This window comes from Bidens hawaiensis, unplaced genomic scaffold (assembly GCF_021521415.1).
Source record: "Bidens hawaiensis isolate Kalapana, Puna unplaced genomic scaffold, B.hawaiensis_p1.1 tig00024462_1, whole genome shotgun sequence".
Classification (NCBI taxonomy): Eukaryota; Viridiplantae; Streptophyta; class Magnoliopsida; order Asterales; family Asteraceae; genus Bidens; species Bidens hawaiensis.
The window spans coordinates 254,912-278,361 of NW_027493865.1; the positions used below are offsets into that span (position 1 = coordinate 254,912).

At 34.6% G+C, this 23,450-nt stretch overlaps 2 protein-coding genes across 2 annotated transcripts in view; one reads left to right on the top strand and one right to left on the bottom strand.

Annotated features, from left to right (window-relative positions):
* The window catches only part of LOC143569374 (serine/threonine-protein phosphatase PP1-like), a 102,999-nt gene that overhangs the window by 76,919 nt on the left and 2,630 nt on the right, over positions 1-23,450 (top strand). Inside the window, exon 2 of the mRNA XM_077055309.1 lies at positions 22,838-23,014. Coding sequence (XP_076911424.1) covers positions 22,840-23,014 — 175 coding nt within the window. The 5' untranslated portion in view covers positions 22,838-22,839. The remainder of the gene's footprint in view (positions 1-22,837; positions 23,015-23,450) is intronic.
* LOC143569381 (F-box protein CPR1-like) lies at positions 11,695-12,741 on the bottom strand. The gene has a single exon (XM_077055312.1). The coding sequence runs from the start codon at positions 12,739-12,741 to the stop codon at positions 11,695-11,697; it is 1,047 nt and encodes a 348-aa protein (XP_076911427.1).

The window sequence follows — 23,450 nt, forward strand, 5'->3', positions numbered from 1 at the left end:
ATGAAAAACCAGATCCGATATGCATCTCAGGTCAAAGGACACAATGATACTCGCCTTTACTCAAGGATTACTTATGATCAGTTGCACTAACTCTATGCAGTAATCCTTGAGAGCGGATCATGTCCAATATTTGTATCCCACAAATATCTATGAACCTTGGTGGCAAACCTATGCCCTATATTCATCACATGAATATCAACCAATCCGGGTTCATAATAGTCTTAACTTCATACTTGTTCCCACAAGCATGATCGACTACGGACGTTTAGAACAACATAAGTCATTCATGGATTAAACATGCAAATATAGAACATAACTCATTGAATAATTAAAACATAATTAATTTTCATGAGATACCCATTACATTCGTTCTTATACAAACACTAAATACAGATTAAATCCACTCACTAGAATACCGAAGTCCTAATGCACAAACATGACCCTCATGCTTTGGCCTATCGAGGAGCTTCGTGAGTGGGTCCGCAATATTTTGATCGGTATGAACTTTATGAATACATATCTTTCTCTTTTCAACTTCATCCCTTATGTAGTTGAATCTGCGCTCAATGTGCCTCGTTTTCTGATGAGCACGAGGCTCCTTGATCTGTGCAATAGCACCCTCATTGTCACAGAATATCTCTAGGGGCTCCTGAATGGTAGAGATAATCCCTAGATCCATGATGAACTTTTTCATCCATGCAGCCTCTTGGGCTGCCATTGAAGCGGCGATGTACTCAGATTCTGTAGTGGATAACGCGACAACATCCTGCTTCGAACTCTTCAAAGAGACAGCGCCTCCATTCAAAATGAAGACATATCCCGACTGTGACCGAGAATCATCTCGGTCAGTTTGGAAACTCGCATCCACGTAACCCTTTACGACGAGTTCCTCCTCACCAGACCCATATATTAAAAACATATCCTTAGTCCTTCTAAGGTATTTTAATATATTCTTGACAGCCATCCAATGACTGTCACCTGGGTTGTGCTGGTATCTACTCGTTATGCTCAAAGCATACGAGACGTCCGGTCTGGTGCACATCATTGCATACATAATAGATCCTATTGCCGAAGCATAAGGAACATGCTTCATCCTATCCTGCTCTTCCTTAGAGCTAGGACTTTGAGATGAGCTTAACACGGTTCCTCTAGGAATAGGTACCAAACCTTTCTTAGAGTTTTCCATCCTGAACCTTTTCAGGATTTTATCAATGTACGCACTTTGATTGAGTCCGATCAATTTCCTTTGTCTATCCCTATAGACTTTTATTCCCAAGATATATGTCGCTTCTCCAAGATCCTTAATTGAGAAACGACTACTTAACCACGCTTTAACGTTTTCCATACTTGGTATATCATTTCCAAATAAAAGTATATCATCGACATACAAAATAAGGAACATGACTATACTCCCACTAGCCCATTTATACACACACGCCTCATCACCGTTTTGGACGAAACCAAACGCTTTGATTTCTTCATTAAAACGATGATTCCACATCCGTGATGCTTGTTTCAACCCGTAGATTGATTTCCTTAACTTACATACTTTGTCAGGATTAGATGGATCGACAAAACCTTCAGGCTGAACCATATGGACATCTTCCTCAAGATATCCATTAAGAAAAGCGGTCTTGACATCCATCTGCCATATCTCATAATCAAAATGAGCTGCAATGGCAAATAATATCCTGATCGACTTAAGCATCGCGACCGGCGAGAAGGTTTCATCGTAATCAATCCCTTGAGTTTGTGTGAAACCTTTTGCTACAAGTTGTGCTTTGTAAGTATCTAGATTTCCATGCATATCGGTCTTCTTCTTGAAGACCCACTTACATCCAACCAGTTTGGAGTTAAGTGGACGATCAACCAATTCCCAAACTTGGTTATCGTGCATGGATTGCATCTCGGCACTCATGGCTTCAAGCCACTTGTCACAATCAGGTTGTGACATAGCATCTTTGTAGGAGATCGGTTCATCCGAATCGACCAAGTAGCAATCATCCACGAGAAATCCATATTTCTTGGGAGGTCGACTAATCCTACTAGATCTGCGAGCAACGTGTGTATGATCAACCATTTGATCACCTTCAACATCCTCGTGTTGAAAACTAGTATCGACCAACTGTGTATCATCCAGTGATTCTTGAACCTCTTCAAGTTCCACTCTCTTTTCACTAGGTCCTTCCATAAGGAACTTAGTTTCTAAGAAGTATCCTTTGCGTGAAACAAACACCTTTTGTTCACTAGGATCATAGAATATATATCCTATATCATCCTTTGGGTATCCTATGAAGATACACCTGATGGATCGAGCCTCAAGCTTATTTGGGGTGTCACGTTTAACATAAACTATGCATCCCCATACCCTTAAATATGAAAAGGATGGAACCTTTCCATGCCACACTTCATAGGGTATTCGATCCACCTTTTTGGTCGGGGCCATATTCAAAATACGAGCCGCTGTAAGTAGCGCATATCCCCAAAATGATGGCGGTAGTGAGCTTCGTGCCATCATTGATCGAACCATGTCCAACAGTGTTCTATTCCTCCTCTCGGATACTCCGTTATGTTGAGGAGTTCCAGGAGGAGTGAGCTGTGAAATAATTCCACAATCTCTAAGATGACATTGAAAAGCTTCACTTAGGTATTCGCCTCCTCTATCGGAGCGGAGTACCTTGATTGTTCGGTCGAGCTGATTTTGTACTTCATTTTGAAATTCCTTGAACATTTCAAAGGCTTCATGTTTGTGTTTCATTAGATACACATACCCATATCGACTAAAATCGTCGGTAAAGGTAATGAAGTACCTTTCACTATTCCTACTAGTGGGCTTGAGAGGTCCGCATACATCCGTATGTATGATACCTAACAAGTCCTTAGCCCTTTCATTTGTACCTTTAAAAGGTTTTTTGGTCATCTTGCCTTGAATACAAGATTCACACTCATCAAACGAACCTAACTCATTTGTTTTCAAAAGACCATTCTTTTGGAGAGTATTTACACGATTCTTGTTTATGTGTCCAAGACGACAATGCCAAATGTAGGAATCACTCAAATCCTTTTTGAGTCTTTTAGTGGAAGTTTGATATAATGAGCTATTTGAGGTATTGTCATGAACCAATTCATAAATACCGTTGTTTGGTACAGCTTTAAAATAAAAGATACCATTAGATGATACATGCATTTCTGATTTTACAAATTTAAAGTCAAAGTTACATTGTCTAAGAAGGTGCACGGAAATAATGTTCCTAGTCAAACTAGGAGCATACAAAACATTTCTCAAAACAACTTCCAAACCACTTGGAAGCGATAAAGTGAAGTCTCCTCTAGCGACCACGTGCACCCTTGCACCGTTGCCCATGAAAAGACTCACTTCGCCCTTCTTTAAGTCTTCATTCCTTTTGAACCCCTGCAACCAATTGCAAATATGAGTTCCACATCCGGTATCCAATACCCATGTGTTAGAAGAAATAAGATTTAGCTCAATATTAATCATAAAGACATTACCCGAGGCATGCCCCGCATTCCTCTTGTCTCTTAGCTCTTTTAGGTAGACCGGGCAATTGCGTTTCCAATGTCCGGTCTCCCCACAACCAAAACAAGGATCATCCTTATGACCCTTCGGTTCCACAACCTTTTGTTTCTTTGCCATAACCGGTGATTTGCCCTTACCCTTAAGATGCATAGGAGGACCCTTTCTTTTTGCTACCTTAGCCTTAGGATTGGGTTGAGATCGATTCTTGGATTTACCTTCATTGATCGCAAACATGGGTAAAACCCTTTTACCCATGCTCGCCTCGGCTGTTTTAAGCATTGAGTGAAGTTCTCCAATGTTTTTGTCCCACCCGTTCATGTTATAATTTAACACGAAAGTGTCGAACCTTTTCGACAAAGAGTTAAGGATCAAATCCGTTGCTAACTCTTTTGAGATGGGACAGTTGAGCTTGGCGAGGCGATCAATGTAACTTTTCATCTTAAGTACATAAGTTGAAACTGGTTGATTATCATCCATTCTACATGCATGCAAGGCTCGAACCGTTTCGAACCTTTCAACTCTTGATTGCTTAAGGAACATTTCCTTAAGTTGAGTAATCATGTCGTACGCATTATGGTTTTCGAAATCCTTTTGGATTTCGGGAACCATAGTCGCCAACATGAGGCATGACACTTGAATGGAATCTTCCGTGTGTTGGACCCAATTCATATATTCGACCTCACTTCCCTCTTCCGGTTCATTGGGGATAGGTGTTTCCAAAACATGATATAATTTTTCTTGTTTTAGAACAATCCTTAAATTTCGGAACCAATCCGAAAAGTTATTGTGGTTAAGACGGTCTTTAGCGAGAATAGATCGGAGAGATACATTTTGGACGTTAGGGATTATGTTGTCGTCGACGTGTGCGGCCATCTGCAGAATTTTAATTAAGTTCATTTTAGTGTTTTACTTATTTTAATTATTAATACCCTTTAATATATATACCAAATATAATTAATAATTAAAATCTAGAATCCAACGATAAACCCGACTCCGGTTAGGTGACCTTTTTCCCATTGTCGGTTTATCAAGGTAGTTATTCATAACAATTGCAAACCCTTTTGCAACCTCTAGATTTTATGGTACCGGTTCGAAATCATATTTCGTGTCGGCATGTTTATCCCATCAACACTTATTAGACCCCATGCTTGGGTGACCCTCTTCACATGGTTCTAATTTAAGTCGTCCTACTTGTATCAACTTGTAATATCAACATATAAATGGTTAGGTGACCTTTTTCCCATTTATATGCCAATATTACCTCAACATATTAATTTACTCTACGCGGTTAGGTGACCTTTTTCCCACTAAGAGCTTACTAATATGTTAAGCGTTATACAAAAGGATGGTGTTTAACTTGTTATCCTTAATTTTAAAAGGGATTTTTAGTTTTAACAATTCTAGTTGTAAAACTTTAAATCATGTTCTAACATGCATTTAGTAACATGATTATTTTGAAACCATTTTCAAAATTCTAATTTATAATAAAACCATTTTATTATGGGCGTGAGACGGCTAGTTAATAAATCCATTTTATTAAACTACGTGTCACGTAATTACCGATAATTATTAGAACCCGTTTTATGCTTTGTTAATTAATTCTATGTGACGAAGTTGATATCCTAATATCTAGCAACCACATAATCAAACAATCAATTAACAAGCATACACAATTGTACTAGACACGAGCCACTAAGTTAGACCACACTTGTTAGCCGAAACAAGTGTGTGTCTTAGGTCCAATCCTAAGGGACACATGACACATGGATGTTGTAGCTCCCACTCGATCCCGCATCCAAATGCTTCGAGCATCTTCTTCAACCCCGTTGTGATCCATTGGGCTTGAACTTGGGCCTTAGCTTCCATAAGCTTCCATTTGGGCTCAATGGGTGGGCTTAGGTCCTTTTGGGCTTGAATCCCCTTAATGGGCTTGTGAGACCCATTATCACCATACCCGGCCCAATAAGGCCCAAACTTCCAATTTTGCAATCTTCTTTAAATTTACATAACAAATGTCCTAATACATTTTTTCTATAAAATAAAGATATTACAAATAAACTATTTATTACATACCCATATGAATAAATAATTACAAAATTGCCCCTAATTAATTATTACAAACCGAAACTTTGAATAATTAATAACAATCACAACAAACATCCATTTGGTCTACGGCTCGGTCTAGTTTTAACAAACATAACCCGTTATGTCTTAGGAACCCGTTCCAAAACCCCTTGACCTTATCGGGCCTAGCCCAACCCAATTTGGGCTTGACCCAATAACTTGATTATGGGCTTCGGCCCACATGTCCAAAACACATGGGCTTCGGCCCAATAAAAGTCTCATGGGCTTCAACCCATTTAACAAAATGGGCTTCGGCCCATTTAACTTTCTCCCCTCCTTTTTCTTCTCGGTTAACCCATTAACCTAATGAAGTGGGCTTCGGCCCAATAACATCCGAATTGGGCTTCGGCCCATGTACTCGGTTTTATATATATATATATATATTTTTTTTTTGAACAAAGCCAAAAATAATACCAAGATTAAATACAAAAAAAATCATGCATGTTTTTTTTTTTTTGTATAAAATCTTTCAAGGGGAAAAATATAAAACCGAAAACCCGAAGCTTAGTTTCCCGTATCCCGGCTCTTGATGCCATTTGTTGGGTTTCTATGGAATTTATAAACTTAGTTAACCATTTAACTAGTCACATTAAAGGCGGAAGCGTTATATAAACAAACTAAACATATGTATCCATGTGTTTATATATGTATATATAATACAAGTTTATATAAGATATGATCATGAATAATCTAGTTTATTCATTTCATAAGATTACCAATAATCTATTTATTAGAAACCCGAAGCAAGGATCAAATAATACGGGAAAACTAAACTATCAAAGCTTGTAAAACTTACATTCTTAAACCTTTAAGAGATGTAGTTGATGGTTGAAGAAGATGATGATGTTGATGCTAGACTTTCAAAGGAAAAATCCTCAAACGGAATATACCCCGAGCCTCCAACACACACCGAGCTATGTTAGGGAGCTTGAACACGAAAAACCGAGACCCGAGCCTCTTCTTTTGATCTTGGCCGAAAAACAAGAACAAAGAAAAGGAAAGAGTTGTGTGTGTTATTTGTTACTTGAAAGTTTTTGATGATTATAAAATCTTCCAATCAATATCATATATTGTGTTAGGTTTTTAGTCAAGTAACAAACACTCAACCTTTCACCAAATCCATGACAAAACTTGACCAAAACCTTGGGGTGTGGCGCCCACCCAAAACCGGCCCCAAATATTTTTTTTTTTTTTTTTTTTATTTATTTATTTTATACATTATAAAATATATAAACACCCCATCTTTTATAAACCATTTTATAAAAGAACACATAGTTAAATAATCATTCCAATAATAATTATTTGAATAAATAAATTAACCAATTAATTTATTTAACACTTTCAAGTAGGTATTCAGAAACCCGATTTTCTGAATGTATCGTGTTCTGTATTTGTCTCATAGATCTTATCTTAACAAATACATTATTGGTGTGTGTCTAACTCGTTATTGGGTATGACCCGACTTGGATCAAACACAACTAGCCACATTAACCTAATTATGTGTCTCGGGCATACGGTATTCCAACATAAGTATGAAATGTCACCCCCAAAATAAAAGATGAAAAATGGGGTATGAAGTACTCACCTTCAAGTAGTAAACTTGAAAGATGATAATTTGGAGATTTGTCGAAACGAAGAGTTTAACGCACAATGCCTAAAAAGAAAAGAAGTCTTGAATTTAGAAAGGTTGTCTTGAAGGTCTTTAAACAAAATAAATGTTGAGAAATGTAAATAATTACAGTTCAAGGTTTAAAATGAAACTATTTAAGAATTTATAATAATGACCCTTTAAAAATGTAAGTTTGCTCGAAATCGGGTTAAAGTATCTATCCTTAATATTTACTCAACCTATGTTAAGTAATAAGGTGGGTAAAATGCAAGAATGCAAAAAGATACTAAAACGGTTTTTTTTTTATCGAGTGTTCGGGTTGTCGGTTCGGGTCTTGATAATTGGTCAAACCCAAAGTCAACTTTCCAAAATATTGAATGTTATGAGATAACTCAATAAAATTTAATAAGACTTAACCAAGTATGTAGTTCCATTGTTTTAGAACTAACAACGCACGTTAAGCGAGTGTTCGGTTTTGTCGGTCCAAACTTTGTTATGAGATCAAGTTGGATCCAACATTTCCAAGTACTTAAGAAAATATTTAAAAATCAATTTGTAACTATTTTTAAAGAAATATACAAGTCTTGATGGCTAAAAAAAACACACTTGTGTGCCTTAAGCGAGTAAGAATCGGTTTGGTTCGGTTTTCATCTCACAACAAGTTCATAGATGGTTTCCACATGTCCAAACACTAAAGAACTTGTATAATAATGTACAAATAAAAATACTTTAAGTTTTACAACCAAAAGTTAACAATAAAGTCTTTAAACAAAAGTTTGGTTTTTGATTCGGATCGTGTTTCGGGTTAAGACCGAGGTAAGATTCTACAAACCCATAACCATAGAATTTGTAAAAATGATTTTAGAAACTTAGATCTAACAATAAGTATGTTTAAACAATTATTTAACAAAACTAGTAACAAAGTTCGGTTTACGGTTTAGAGCTATTTACGGTTAAATTGAAGCATAGACTCTTAAAAACCCATAACCATGGAACTAGTAAACATTACCAAAAAACTAAAATAAGCAAGATTAATATGTATGAACAAGTTATATAGATGTATATATATCAAGGACACGAAGTCCTCCATGAAGCCTTGCCTTATGAGGTCCGAAACCTCACCGACCGGAATCGGAGAAGTAACAACCAAAGGTAAACAAGGAGTGTATATTATATATATGTTGCACAACCATAAACAAGTATTAATAAGGCTACATAAACTAATGAAGATGAAAGACTAAAAACCTTCAAGAATACTTAAGAAGATAACCTTGAATCTTTGATGTTTGAGAGGGTTTTTTTTTTTTTGAGTTGTAGCAAGGGAAAATGAAGAGGAAAGGTGGTGTATATATAGGTTAATGTTGGTGGTCAAATATGAGTGTGAGACACAAGAGTATTCATGCAAAATGCATCAAGACAAAAACACAAAACAACAAAAAAAATATATATATATATATAAATAATAAACAAATAAATAAAAATAAAAATAAAAATAGGATGTTTTCAAGACCCAACGAGCGTGAAACAATATTGTAACATAAATCCATCATTTTGATTATAACATAAGCTTCGGTTTACAAATCGGGTCGGTTTACATAATAAACAAATACAAAAACGAATACAAACAAGACCCGAAATTGACGAATGTCACATACAAGTTGAAACAATAAATAAATAAATGATAAGTTGTTCTTTGAATATCCTATAGACATGCTATGTGTCTTTTAACTTTCATCCTCGTATCTCTACAACTGTAACATATGTATAAAATACAGGTCAGCTATAATATAGCTGGTGAGTTTCCACAGTTTAAATACGTACATAAAAACCATAAAATTCATAGACATGTGATAAACGAGCAAGTAAGCCCTTTCCAGTTGGTAACAACCAACGTACTTGGGTAATCGCGCAAGTAAGGTCATTTCCAATTGGTAACAACCAACGTACTTGGATAATGAGGCCCTTTTCCACTCGATGCAAATGGACCGGAGTGCAAAGAGTGCGTATGATCATACTTAATGAGGCTTCCCAATCGTGCAAGTAATATTCGTGCAAGTAATACAAGTATCACACAAGTCCATATACGAATTGTAGTTTTGTAATAGAAGAAACAATGCTTGAATTTTTATAAGGATACATATGCTACCCCAAAACATTAAAAAGGGGTGGTGAAGACCTCACCTCGAATGCGAAAATAAACTTGTAATAAAAGCCAATAGCGTAATAACGAAACCGAAGCGATCGAAAATGCGTTTAAAGAATCCGAATCGTTGAACTTTTCGAACTATAATTGAAACAAAGACAAACTCTAACTATCGGGATTGAACAAGTTATATATAATTGGTCAACGGTATATTGAATTATTTTAATGTTATTTTATTATGCTAAGGCATTTTATAATATAATATTATTTTTAAGTCTTAACGGGAATTTAATGTTTTTAATTATTATAACTAATATTTGATTAACAATTTTAACATTATTATAAGAAATATAGTATTTGCGAATTACGAATATTAATGATAGTTTAACTTGGAAAAAGACTATGGTAACGGATTATAAACTAACTTTAATGGTTTACCGAGTCATAAAGCTAAAGAATTTAGGTAATGAAAAATAAACTAATAATTTATTACTTAACTAAGGAATTAATGAAGTACCGGTCTTAAAATATAAATTTATTTCCGTATATGATTATGTAAGCGTATGAAAGAAAAAGTTAACGCAAAGGAATTAGAATATTATATTTACCGAGTTTTACGAAATTTAACGGATATGAAAAGATTTGTTTTTGAAAGAAAGTTGATAAAATTAATTTATTATTAATTAAATTAACTTAAAAAGAATATATTTGATCTTTAAATAATTTATTTGGGTTATTAATCATAAAGGAAAAGCTTTAAAGAAAATATTACTCACCCGTGTTCGAACCCGGGTCTTAGCTTTCAAACCCGTATGAACAACCCAGATGGACCAGCATGTTTATTTTTTATATAGACAGAAAAATATATATATATAATATTCATGTTTATCATCTTCAACCTCAAACCCTAGCTTTTTGATTTGATAAAACCGTTCTATGTTTGTCGAAATTAGATTAGGGTTTTTTGTTTGCTGGTTGAAGAAGATCAAAAGGCATATAACTATTACTTGTTAGTGTGACGGGAAGATGGCGGTCGCGGCTTGGCCGGAATTATCTTTGACGGCTGATTATGAATTATGAAGGATATTTTAGATGATTTTGATGGTCGGGGCAAGTTTAGTAGAAGTCTAGGATCCTATTTATACTATTAATTGAAACGGAAAGTCGTTAATTGGTGTTAAATGTTTTTGCTAGTTTTCCGGCGGTTACCCGGATTTAATTCGCCCAATATTCGCTGTTATAACGTGTTACTACTAATAATTATTCTTCGCCGTTACAGAATATGGTGGCTACGAGATTTAATCGAGTCAAATCGCGCGTTTTGTGGGGGTTTGAGGGTTGGGCGGAGACGAGATCGGCTCGTCGGAATTATGGCCGGAAATACGTGATATGTTGGCATGTTGCTGTAGGATTTATTTTTTTTTTATGTTATATTATTATAATTTGAATATGTTACAATATGGACCCTGCACTTTAGTACTTCTTTTAAATTAGAATTAGTAATATATTTACATCTTGGACTTTAAACTTTCAAATTATATTAAAACTAAATTTAAATTAACATTACAAATTACACCTTTAACTTTGAATTAAACTAGAAATTATATTGCTTAAATATTTTTTTTCGAATTATATTAAAACTAAATTTAAATTAACATTACAAATTACACCTTTAACTTTGAATTAAACTAGAAATTATATTGCTTAAATATTTTTTTTCGAATTAAACCCGTATACTTCGGAATCGTTTAAACAAAACTTTAAGTCTTCGAAGTTTCGTTAATTGATTAAAACAAATAGAAAATGAACGTACGATAAACGTAAGCCCTCGTGAACGGTAAACACGAATACAATGAACAACGTAATGGGTTGATTTAACAAGTACGAATAAAAGTGAAAGTACGAATTACACAAATCATAATGCAACGAAACTTTATATATATATATATATATATATATATATATATATATATATATATATATATATATATATATATATATATATATATATATATATATATATGAAAACCAAAAATTCAAAATGGGTCGGGTTTTCGGATTTGAAAAATAACGAATGTTACAGAGTTTCATGAATCATTGGTTAATCATTAGTTATTACGGTATTTGATTTTAATAATATGTTTTTTTTATGTTTATTGCTATAACATTAAGCCTCGTTTAATAAAATTAGCTTATATATTTCGTTACTCTTTAAGGCTATGGCCTTTTTATTTCGGCTCGACCGGGTATTTAAATTCTCGGAGACGACCCTGATATCAACTACCAAGTTGAAAATAGATGAGATGGTGAGATCAAACTCTCCACATATTCCACAACTTCTAGTCCCAGCCGGTTGCCAAGATTCCCCCAGTTCACATTGTATGCCTCATATGAATCTTTAAACGTGTCATAGATTATGACTTGCCTTACATTCTTGTAATCCAAGATAACAATCTTTCCGGCATCCACAACGGACAAAGGGGTATGGAAAATCGAGGGAGCTATATTTGGTCTCAATACTTTTGTCCATGATTTTTTCATGCCGTCTTCCTTCATTACCCATAACTCATATGCGATATTAGATACATGAAAAAGGTGAAGGCGTCCGCTTAATGTGCAAAGACAATCTCTCAAGCTAACAGTACCTGGTAATAGTATCTTGGAAAGTACCATCTCCTTAACATCCAGAGCGAGTGTAAAACACATCCCATCCGGTTGTAATGCAATCCAATACAAATATCCATTTGCAAAAGTACCATTGTACAAAGGACGAGCCCCGTACCACCCTTCCAACTTGATAGATTTTGTGCTCCATAAACCTTTTTTAAGGCTAAAGACATCACAATAAACTTGATATGGATAATTGGCCCTAAATCTTAGTTTAACAGTCTTTAAATCGTCTAGAGTTGCACCATAACATAATCCGTAAGTGTCAACTCTAACGGACGAGTCCAAAGGCGGATCAGGAACAATCTTGAATGCTCCGGTTAATGGATTGAACAAGATGATACTTTTACAAAATAAAACGACTATCCCGTTGAATGTTCCAATAATTTTGGCACAATCTACACTTACTAGGTTGTTAAAATTAGGACAAGGAAGCCTTGATGTCGAAATCAAATGAACGGTGCCATCACTCGGTACGGTGTTGTGTATGGCTAGAAGAGACTGGAAGGGTAGAAGCATCATTCGGCGTGATCTCAACTTCATAAAGTAATCCAAAATCAAACGGTTCCAATGCTTTGATAAGCATCTGGCCCGCGCCAAGGGCTTTGTAGGCAACCGGACAAAGATGTCAAAGACAATGTCTTGAGGTATGCTCGCCATTGAGTTATAAGGTTTCAAAGAGATGAGATGCAATTGGAAGCAGGAGCATATATATAGAGGATGTTTGGGATTGATTTTAAAAAATGTTTATTGGCTTATTGGTTTTTTAAAGAAGCCAATAAGCAAAAAAGGTGTTTGGCAAATGTAAAAGCCCTTTTTGTTTTGGCTTTTTGATTGGCTTGAAAATGCACTTTACCCTTTTTGGTCATTTTATGTAAATAAGCTAAGCCAAACATTTTTTAAAAAGTGCTTATGACTTTTCCAACCACATAAGCTAATCCAAACACTTTTTTAAAAATTCATTTTCAAAAAGCCAGAAGCCAATAAACACTTTTGACAAAAAAACACTTTTAGAGTTAAATAAGTAATCGCTAACACCCTCATAATCTTATTCTAATTCTAAGGTTTATGTCATATGATATCTTCCTTCATTAAAGAATCTAATTTAATTTAAAATATATAGTAAAAAAGAAGATTCGATGATTCTGTTAGTTGTTTAGGATTTTGATTATGCTTCTTGTCTAATCTAAGAAGAAACGTAACACATCTACTATTATAATATTGGACACCTGTCATCTATACAGCAGCCTCTCCTTTTATTGTTCGAGAATCTTCATCCTCACTCAAGCGATTCGGTTCGATAATCACGAACCAATCCAATCGGACCAATTTTCTCCGGCGGCTTCCGGTGTGTTAGCTTCTGCGTCATATAGCTTTAGATTATGATCCTCGGTAACTATTTTCAGTCTCTTTTGATTATAATATTTGTAATTGAATCTAGGTATATTCTCTGTACTTTAATAATTTCATGAATTGTTGATGATTGCTCTAATTTTTATTTTACATTAGGCGTGTGTGACAAAAAGGTTTAAAGCTAGAGTTTGCTGAAATTAAGGGGGGTTTATATGAATTGATGATTTATATGTGTGTGTTGAAATGATTCATACATATTTGGGGACGATGTGGGATTTGCTGTTTCACAACTAATCAATTTGGTAAATGTCATGAGCTCATTGGATCCACCAATTAATAATGTAAACCCACCTGATGTGCAACAAAGAAAAAATGAGAGAATTAAAGTTAGGTCTAAACGATTTGAAGACCATGTCACGTCAGCATTACCATGACATAATTCGTTTACTAGTGCTATTTAGAGTAATTATTGAGAGAGCATGAGATATTCCCACCTCCCTTCTTTCTTTCTCAAGTTAATAATAAAAGAGTTAATGGCTATTTTCGTCCCTGTGGTTTACTACTTTCGCCACTTTAGTCCAAAATTTTTAATTTTGTCAATTTAGTCCTCATAGTTTTAAATATTAGTCAATTACGTCCCATCCGTCTAACGGCATCCAGCTATGCCGTTAGTTTAAGGGTATTTTTGTCTTTCTCCTTTTAATTTTGAGTTAATGGTCATTTTAGTCCTTGTGGTTTGATATCTTTGCCAATTCAGTCCAAAGTTTAAAAATTTGTCAATTTAATGTTCAGTTTAATTCAGTTTTTTTTATTTTTTATGTTTTTTGTTTATAACCCTGAAGAGCATAATTCAAGCCCAAAACCATCGAGCAACCTCAAATAATGGTATGCATTTACTCTGTTGACAACAGTAATCATACCCCCCCTTATATTTAGTTTCTAGACATTTCCTAAAATCTTCTCCATGGTGGAATTCAATGGTAAAGTGGTCAAGGTAATTCCCTGAAACCGAATTATACAGAAAAAAACTAAAAATTGTTTTGTTGATTAATGTATAATAGTTGATTACGACCCAGATTTTCGTTATGATATGTTAATCTCTAAACCCTAAATATTATGCATTCATCAAAGAAACGATTTTTAGTTTTTTCCGTACAATTCGGTTTCACAGAATTACTTTGACCACTTTACCATTGAATTCCACCATGGGGGAGAGTTTAGGAACCGTCTAGAAACTAAATATGAGAGGAGGGGGTATGATTACTGTTGTCGACAGAGTAAATGCAGACTTGTTTTGGGCTTGGATAATGCTCTCTAGGGTTATAGAAAAAAAACTGACTTAAATTGACAAAATTTCAAACTTTGGACTGAATTGGCAAAAGTATCAAACCACAGGGACGAAAATGACCAATAACTCAAAATAAAAAAGAGAAAGACAAAAATACCCTTGAACTAACGGCATAGCTGGATGCCGTTAGACGGATAGGACGTAATTGGCAAATATTTAAAACTATGAGGACTAAATTGACAAAAATACAAATTTTGGACTGAAGTGGCGAAAGTAGCAAACCACAAGGGACGAAAATGGCTATTAACTCATAATAAAAACCATCCTAATTTCCATCTATTCATTCCAATTGGTGCTTTCATCTTTCCTCTGCATCGATGGCAGACGGAACTAGAACTCGGTTAAAGGTGTCCAAGAGGAGATGGGGTCGTTTCAGCCATCACATCTATCCAACAATCCATTAATGAATTAATTAAACGCACGCCGGGTCCGAGTGAATTGAAGAAACCCTTAGATTATACGTTCACCGGTTCCAGCATTATCGGACGCCACAAACCTACGCCAGTGTATTTGGCCCGCTTCAACGGCGAACACCCGAAACGATGGTTAGCGCAAGCATCACGCTATTTTGAATTCTATTCCATTCCAGATCTGGATCGTTTGGTTATTTCTTCTTTCTATTTGGTACGATTGGTTGCAACGTCATCACCAGATCTGCACATGGAACGCCTTTATAGATGCTCTGAAACGGCGTTTTCGTTCTAACTACCTCGAGAAACCAGAGGGGCAGTTAGCTAAACTTATTCACCAAAAGACTACTGTAGCCGATTATCGTGCTCGGTTTGAAGCTATCTCCAATCGCACTATGCCGTTGCCTCAGGAGTTTTTGATTAGCTGTTGGATTTCAGGTCTCCGATCCGATATTAGGCAGTCTATCCTTGTTCATGAGCCCAATACTTTGGAGGATGCAATGAAAAAGGAATAGATCGTCTTTCATTGGGCTCATCTAAACCCAAATCCGTCTCCTGTGAGACATCGCCTCCGACCACCTTACCTAGCAAACCTGTAATTCCAAACCCAACTAACCCCAAAGTCGGATTCAAAAGGTTAACACAAACAGAAATCGCTCAAAAACGTTCTCAGGGCTTGGGTTTTTGGTGTGACGAGAAGTATACATGGGACCATAAGTGCAAATCGGCACCCCAACTTCTCTTCTTTGATGATGACTCACCGGATTCCCCGTCCGACTCAGTTCTCGCGGAGTTTGATGAGGTAAAATCTCCGTCTACTATTTCCTATAATGCTCTTTGAGGTGGATGTTCATCTACCACCTTAAGATTCACAGGGCCGGTATTTGGAAACGAGGTGCAAGTCCTCTTGGATGGGGACAGCACCCATTGCTTTGTTCAAACACGCATTGCCCACTTCCTTAATCTTCCTATTGAAGCAGTTAGCCCATTCTCGGTTTTAGTTGGTAGCCGTGTTCAAGATTGGCTCGTAATGTGGAATTGGTAATTCAAGGGCAGTCCATTGTGGTTGACCATTGCAAGGGTGGGATATGGTATTGGGTGTTTCTTGGTTACCTACTCTTGGATATGAATTTGCTAATCAATTTGGTAAACACAGGGTTTTCTTTTATGCTATTTTTTTTATTAATTTTTTGCCCAGTTGAAACATATAATAAAGAGGTTAATAATTTACCAAAATGATTGCATTATGAGTTAGCTCTTTCCCTAATGAAAATGATTACAATGCATATGTTTTATCTTCCGAATTTTCATTACTGCAATGGCTTTTAGATTCTATTCTAATTAAGTGTTCTCGTGAAGGATGTACAACGTATATTACTCTAATCACGTTTCAAAATCACTCTCCATAAATTCGTATTGTTGAAATTGTTTTATTTGATCTTAGATCATATTTTCAAGATATACAATTGGACTTGTAATCCAATTGAATTTACAAATTATGACTGATCTGTACCGCTTAAGCAGGCTGTGAGAAGTTGTCTTACTTTTGATATCAAGATGCTTCTACTGTTACATAATAGCAGGCACATCAAAAGCTGGTTATGCATTATGCATTAAACCAAATGTTTACATGTCGTATTCGCAAGCAGATATAAAATTTATGGATTAGGCCAAGCAAAAACAAACAGGAGCTAAGAGAATTCTGTTACCAAGTGTTGAAGGGCGAAAGGCGGGAAATTTAATTGCCATTGATTCAGGATACATTATTTTTTCTTGTACGGAAATAATCTTTGATATATTTATTATTTTAAAGAAGATGTATTCTAAAAGTTGGTTATCATTCGTTATATTAGATCCAGTGTCATTATGTTAATCACTTCCTTGGGAACCTAGATAACATAACTTCCTTGGGAACCTAGATATTGTGAACTTTCATGATTCACCTATAAAGTGTTGTTATAGGGTGCTCAATATTTTGTTGTATTCAATCTTTAAGCTCTTAAATTGTGCTCCATAAACCCTTTTTAAGGCTAAAGACATCACAATAAACTCGACACGAATGATGGACACTAAATCTTAGTTTAACAATCTTTAAATCGTCTAGAGTTGCACCATAACTTAATCCGTAAGTGTCAAATCTATCAGACGGGTACGAAGGCGGATTAGGAACAATCTTGAATGCTCCGGTTAAAGGATTGAACAAGATGATATTCTTACAAAATAAAACGACTATCCCGTCGAATGTTCCAATAATTTTGGCACGATATTCACTTACTAGGTTGTTAAAAGGACAAGGAAGCCTTGATGTCGAAATCAAATGAACGGTACCATCACTCGGTACGGTGTTGTGTATGGCTTGAAGAGGTTTCAAGGGTAGAATGATCATTCGGCGTGATCTTGACTTCATAAAGTAATCCGAAATCAAACGGTTCCAATGCTTCGATCTGGACCGCAACAAGGGCTTTGTAGGCAACCGGACGAAGATGTCAAAGACAAGGTCTTGAGGTATACTCGCCATTGAATAATAAGGTTTCAAAGAGATGATGATGACACATTTATGTATATAAGATTGCAATATTGTGAGATTAAAATCTTATTCTAATGTTAATCTCTTATGATATCTTCCTTCACTAAAGAATATGTCTAATTTAATATTTAAATTTTAAAATAAAATAACTATGAAGAAGATTTGGTGAATATCAATATGTATGTAAAGTTATTAATACTAAAATTACGAATATATTTAGAATCTATATATATAATATATATAAACGAAAACCTTAAAATCATATGTGTCGCGATGTGGTCGCTCCTCCTTTTTATAGAAGTCACCAGATTTCTTGATTTTTAAATAGAGGCTTCTCATTGCTTTAACCCAAATTTATGGGTATGGGTCTTATCAAAACCAAATAGCTCTTAAACGGGTTATAACATCTCATTAAATTAAAAATTAATCTTACCAATTATTTGATATGAAAATCCTATAAAATAAGGATATACTAAAATTTAATATCCAATTTAAAAAGAAAAATATATTATTTATAATTAATAAACAATATTTGATGTGAAAATCCTATAAATTAGGAATATACTAAAAATTAATATCTTATTTTATTTAAAAAAGATATTATTTATAATTAAGAAGCAATTTTATAATAAAGAAAATAAACGGGTAATGGGTATCACCAAACCCAGATAGCTTTTAAACCGGATTATAACATATCATTTATTTGTGAAACCATTTCATCATCAAACCTCAAGTATATTAATTATTAACTTTCTTACAATAAATAAAATTAAAATCCAAATACACGTATATAAATATTAAAAACGAATAATGTAAAACAGCCCCCGTAATACGGGAGATAAAATCTAGTAAAAATATAAAATAAAATGATCTTTTAAAATTAGAAAAATATATATATAATTTTTATTAAGTTCTACAAATTTGTTTCACCAGTTTTATCCAATAGACTTTGAAACATTTTTTTATATATTTTGTTTAATTTAAATCCCATTAAACTGCAAATGCATATGATTTTATGATTTAATTGAATCATTAAATTAAACCTTAAATAATATAACAAGACAAATTCATGGATTATTCATCGGCCAGTCGGGCCGGCCCAATGATGAGGCCCAAGCACAGGCCCACACAGAAATTAAATAAAAATATAAGATGTGAATGGGTCAAATCAAACTAGGAGAGTAAATCAGAGGTGAAAAAAAAGACCGAGCTCGGAACCAGAGTAAAAAAACCCGGAACCGGTTTTTCTTATACCTGAGATTTTACTATTTGAACCCGTATCCGACCCTATCCATAGGGTACGGATAGGGTATGCATTTTAGTACTAAAACCCGTATCTAGAATCGGACCCGATTTGCATCCGATAATACCCGAAAACCAGAACCGGCTCCATACCCAGAACCGGGTTTTTAAATACCCGATCTATATAAAAAATACCCCCAGTGCAGGCCCTTACAAAACTCAATCTATACCCGAAATTTACCCAGAAAAAACCTGAATATAGGGTTTTTTCAATACCCGAAAATAGGGTATTCAAATACCCAGTTTTAGAATACCATAGTATTATACCCAACCCGTACCCGATGTAAAGGGTATAGCTTTTAAAGACAATATCCGGACCGAACCCTGTCTAGGTATTGCCAATATCTGGTCATACCTGAACCTGATTCCATACCCCAAACCGGGTATTAGAAAAACCAATTTGTGCACCTCTAGGGTAAATGAAACCAATTTTGTCCAAATTTGAGATCAACTACCTTAATATAAAGGCAAGGTACGGGTTCGAGCTTTCGGCTTTTAGATAAGCATAAAAAGTTAAGTTTGACTATCGTCTTGTTAGTTATTTGTTATTTTTCTAGCATTACTTATTTAAAGTTAACCCCCAAAATGAAATTTGGGTATAGAAGAGTATTTCGGTCATTTTAATTTTTACTCCAATTTTTATAAAAAGGTGAACGAAATTTAGCATTAGAACTCAAACGTGTTATAAAATTGTCACCAAAAACCTCAAATTTGCAACTTTTGACATTTAGACCTTAAAAATGTGACTTGAACCAAAGCATAGGACTGTTTGTGCAATTAAATCTATTAGGCAAAGTATAAAATGAAAACCCACTTGAGTTGTGAAAACCCGTGAAAACCTTATGTAACATCGTTTTTTTTTTGTTACATGTAATATATGTTGTAACATTTAATACAAAACATCGAAACATAAAAAAAAATGTTTTGCTATTTTTTAATATTTTTTTACTAATTTTTATATATGTTTTCAGGAGAGAGAAAAAGTTATATTTATATTTATATTTTTTATTCACTTTAATTGTGAACCACAAGTTAAACTTTAATTAAAAACATGTGGTTGAGAATGAGTTTCTAGAGTTTTCACAACTCAAATGGGTTTTCATTTTAACCTTACCCTAATATATAGATTAAATAAAATGTAATTGGTTTAGTTTAAAAGCATAGTATACCTAACAAAATGTGGAATGAAACACACGTTTTAAGTTTTTATAAACTATGATAGTTGTATAATGACCAATACCAAGAATGGAACACATGGGTATAAAAATAATCCACTCTTTTAACATGCAATACTTTACCGATTCTTCGTTACGTACTTTACTATAAAATTGATTCCGTTTCATATATAAAATTAGGTAGCGTTTGATAAGTATGAATAAAAGGAGAGATGGAATGATTCACAACTTTTGACTTTCTATTTAGTTCTTTCTTAGATTTACTTTCTCTACATATTCTTTTATTCTTATATTCTTTTTATTTTATTAAACTTTTAATGTTTTGTTAATTGATTAATCAACTTGTTTATTTTATATAAGTATATTTTCTATTTTTGTTTGCTTAAATCATACACCATTAATGAGTCTAGCCTAGCCCTCCATATTGACTCTCTAAAGTACCTAATATTTTCGTTTTGTTTATCATAAAAGCAAATTATACCAAACAAATTTAGGAATGAAACATATGTTATTAATTTTTCTCTATCATGTTTATATAATTACAAATACCAAGAATGCAACACATGGGTATAAAAATAATCCAATCTTTAACATGCAATACTTTATTGATTCTCTATAGGAAGCAAATTATATATTGACCCCAATAATATAACTTCAACCAAAAAAATGTCTCAAAATTTGGATTTATTCATTTTGAGACCCTTAAATATCATAAAACCACAATTATCTCATTTGAAAATAAAGTACTGATTTCTTTAGAAAATAATATTTCATTAAAAAGGAATATTTACATCGATAATTTAATTAAGGTATAACGTTTTTTCTGGTATAAAATAAAATTATTCACAATGCTATTCACTTGCTTGCAAGCTTAGTATCAGATTCTTTTCATTTACCTTTCTGTTTTTTATAATACCCGATATGTAAATAGAATATATTGTTATTTAGATCTTCTACACTGCATTTATAACATTCACAAGTGCTATACGAATACCATCACTATTGGAATGTTACAAAAAGTATGCCTAGTTGCATATTATTGTAGCCTTGTAGGAATAATAAAAAACCCAAGTACTTGCTAAAAATGTATTCACACATTAGGGACGGATTAACCATTATAGGGACCTAAAGCGAAAAAATTTCCGAGGCTGTTTCTTTAAAAGAATTGGTTCGTATTTTCAAAATCCATTTTAATGAAATGTAAAAGACCTAAAAAATATAGTTTGAATGCTGCGAGGATTCAAAACTGCATCCCTCAAGAGAAAGTAGAGTTACAACTACACTACGTCACTAGCATTGTGCTTTGGTTTATAACTCTCAAAGTGAACTAAATATACATTAAATACGTATTTATATACTTTTAAAATGGGTCTTACTCGTTTTGTCACCGGTACCCGACACCATTTGCTCATTCTTAATTCAAACCACTGATCGGACTCAAACTTTTTCAATAAACATTTTAATCTAATTTTGTTTCCAAATGACATTCTTTAAACTAAAATCAAGTTTTCACAACACCTAAACATCATCATCATCATCATCATACTCACTACTCACTATATCCCATTAATAACAAAACTATGGTAGGGTCTGAGGGGAGTAAGGTGTATACAGCCTTACCTCTACCCCCGTAGGAATAGAGAGGCTGCTTTCGGTGAGACCCCTGGCTAGATAGTAGTTTTGCTTCAAGCCTTGGACATAAGGCGCATAACATTCAATCATCGGGACTCCAGCCGATTGGTGCACGTACCCTTGTCTTTTGGCTATCAACGCCACCACATGATACCTGATTAACCTTCCGCCACTTTTAACGTTATTTTCACAACACATAGACATAATATCAAAATCCAACCGCATGAAGTTTACAACTATACTACATTAAACATCGATATCTTTTTTAGACTACATAACCATCAATATCTAAACGAGTATACTTTATCAGTTTAAACGATTTAACCGACCCACTTAGACCATTCTTTGTTGAGGGGCTTCGTCGTCCTCCAAGTCACCACCACATAGAAAACAGGCCTTCGAAGCCCCTCTACTTAAAGCCCGCTATTGTTTAAAGCCCCACTATATATATCTGTATGTGTGTAAGAGAAAGAGAGAGAGAGATAGAAAGAGAATAATCCATGACCCCACCACACCTCCCTATGTTGCCCGTCTTCACGAAACCGTCCCTCATACCGCCCATGACGGTGTACACCGCCCTTACCACCCCTATGTTGCCCACAAAGAATAGCCTTACCACGTATAACACAATACGGATGATATTGGTACCGTATCAGCACCAGTACCGATAATCCCGATCCCAAAAATCTTAAATCCTGATACCAATCGGTAACAATTCTGATGTAGTCTGATATGCTACATCTTTATTCTTGAAATGTTTATACTTTATTATTATTATTATTATTACAAGTCACCCTCCACTTTGTTGTCTACAAAGGTCACCTCTCCACGATCAAAACTCAAACCCTAATTTGCTCAATCTTTATCCGTCCAATTCGAATCCACCCTTTACAAATCTTGTATAAATTGCCACCAATAGCCCCAGGTTTAAGTTTTTAAGATACCCTTTTCATCTTTTCCTCCAAACCCATCATTTATTGTCCAAGATTTTGATCACCCATTAATATTATTATGGAAAGATCGGTTCTTGATGGGATAATTAGAAGGTTGCTTGAAGTTAGAGGCAGGCCTGGTAGACAGGTGCAGCTTACTGAGCCTGAAATTAAACAACTTTGTGTTGTTTCAAGAGAGGTTTTCTTGAAACAACCTAATTTGTTGGAGCTTGAAGCACCCATCAAGATTTGTGGTATGGTGTTTTTTTTTGGTTAATGGGTTTGCTTAAATTTTGGATTTTGTTGATTGGGTTATTAAATTTATGTGATTTGCTAGGGTTTTGAATTTTTGTTAATTATTTTATATGGTTAATTGCATAATCTTGTAGGAAATAAAAATTACCCTTTTTATTTAAAATAAATAAATTAAAAAAAAAGAAGATATGTTTTTTATAGTGTTTTAGAGCGACGGATTTCTTTTTTGTGTTTAGGGCCACCACACTCTTACTATGTTGTCTTATTAGCTGGGCCCGCATTGGTTTCGGAGTTTGGCTTGAGCGAACCAGGAAACCATGCCGTCGGCTGCCACTTGACAGTCGTTGTGCCACCGCTAGGCGTAACACACGGAGAGACAAAAACCCGTGTGGGCTCGAACTGACCACCTTGCAAGGCGTAGCTCAAATCCTTTAT

Coding starts and splice junctions, on each gene's coding strand:
- LOC143569381 (XM_077055312.1), bottom strand. CDS start 12,741: ATGGCGAGCATACCTCAAGACATTGTCTTTGACATCTTTGTCCGGTTG.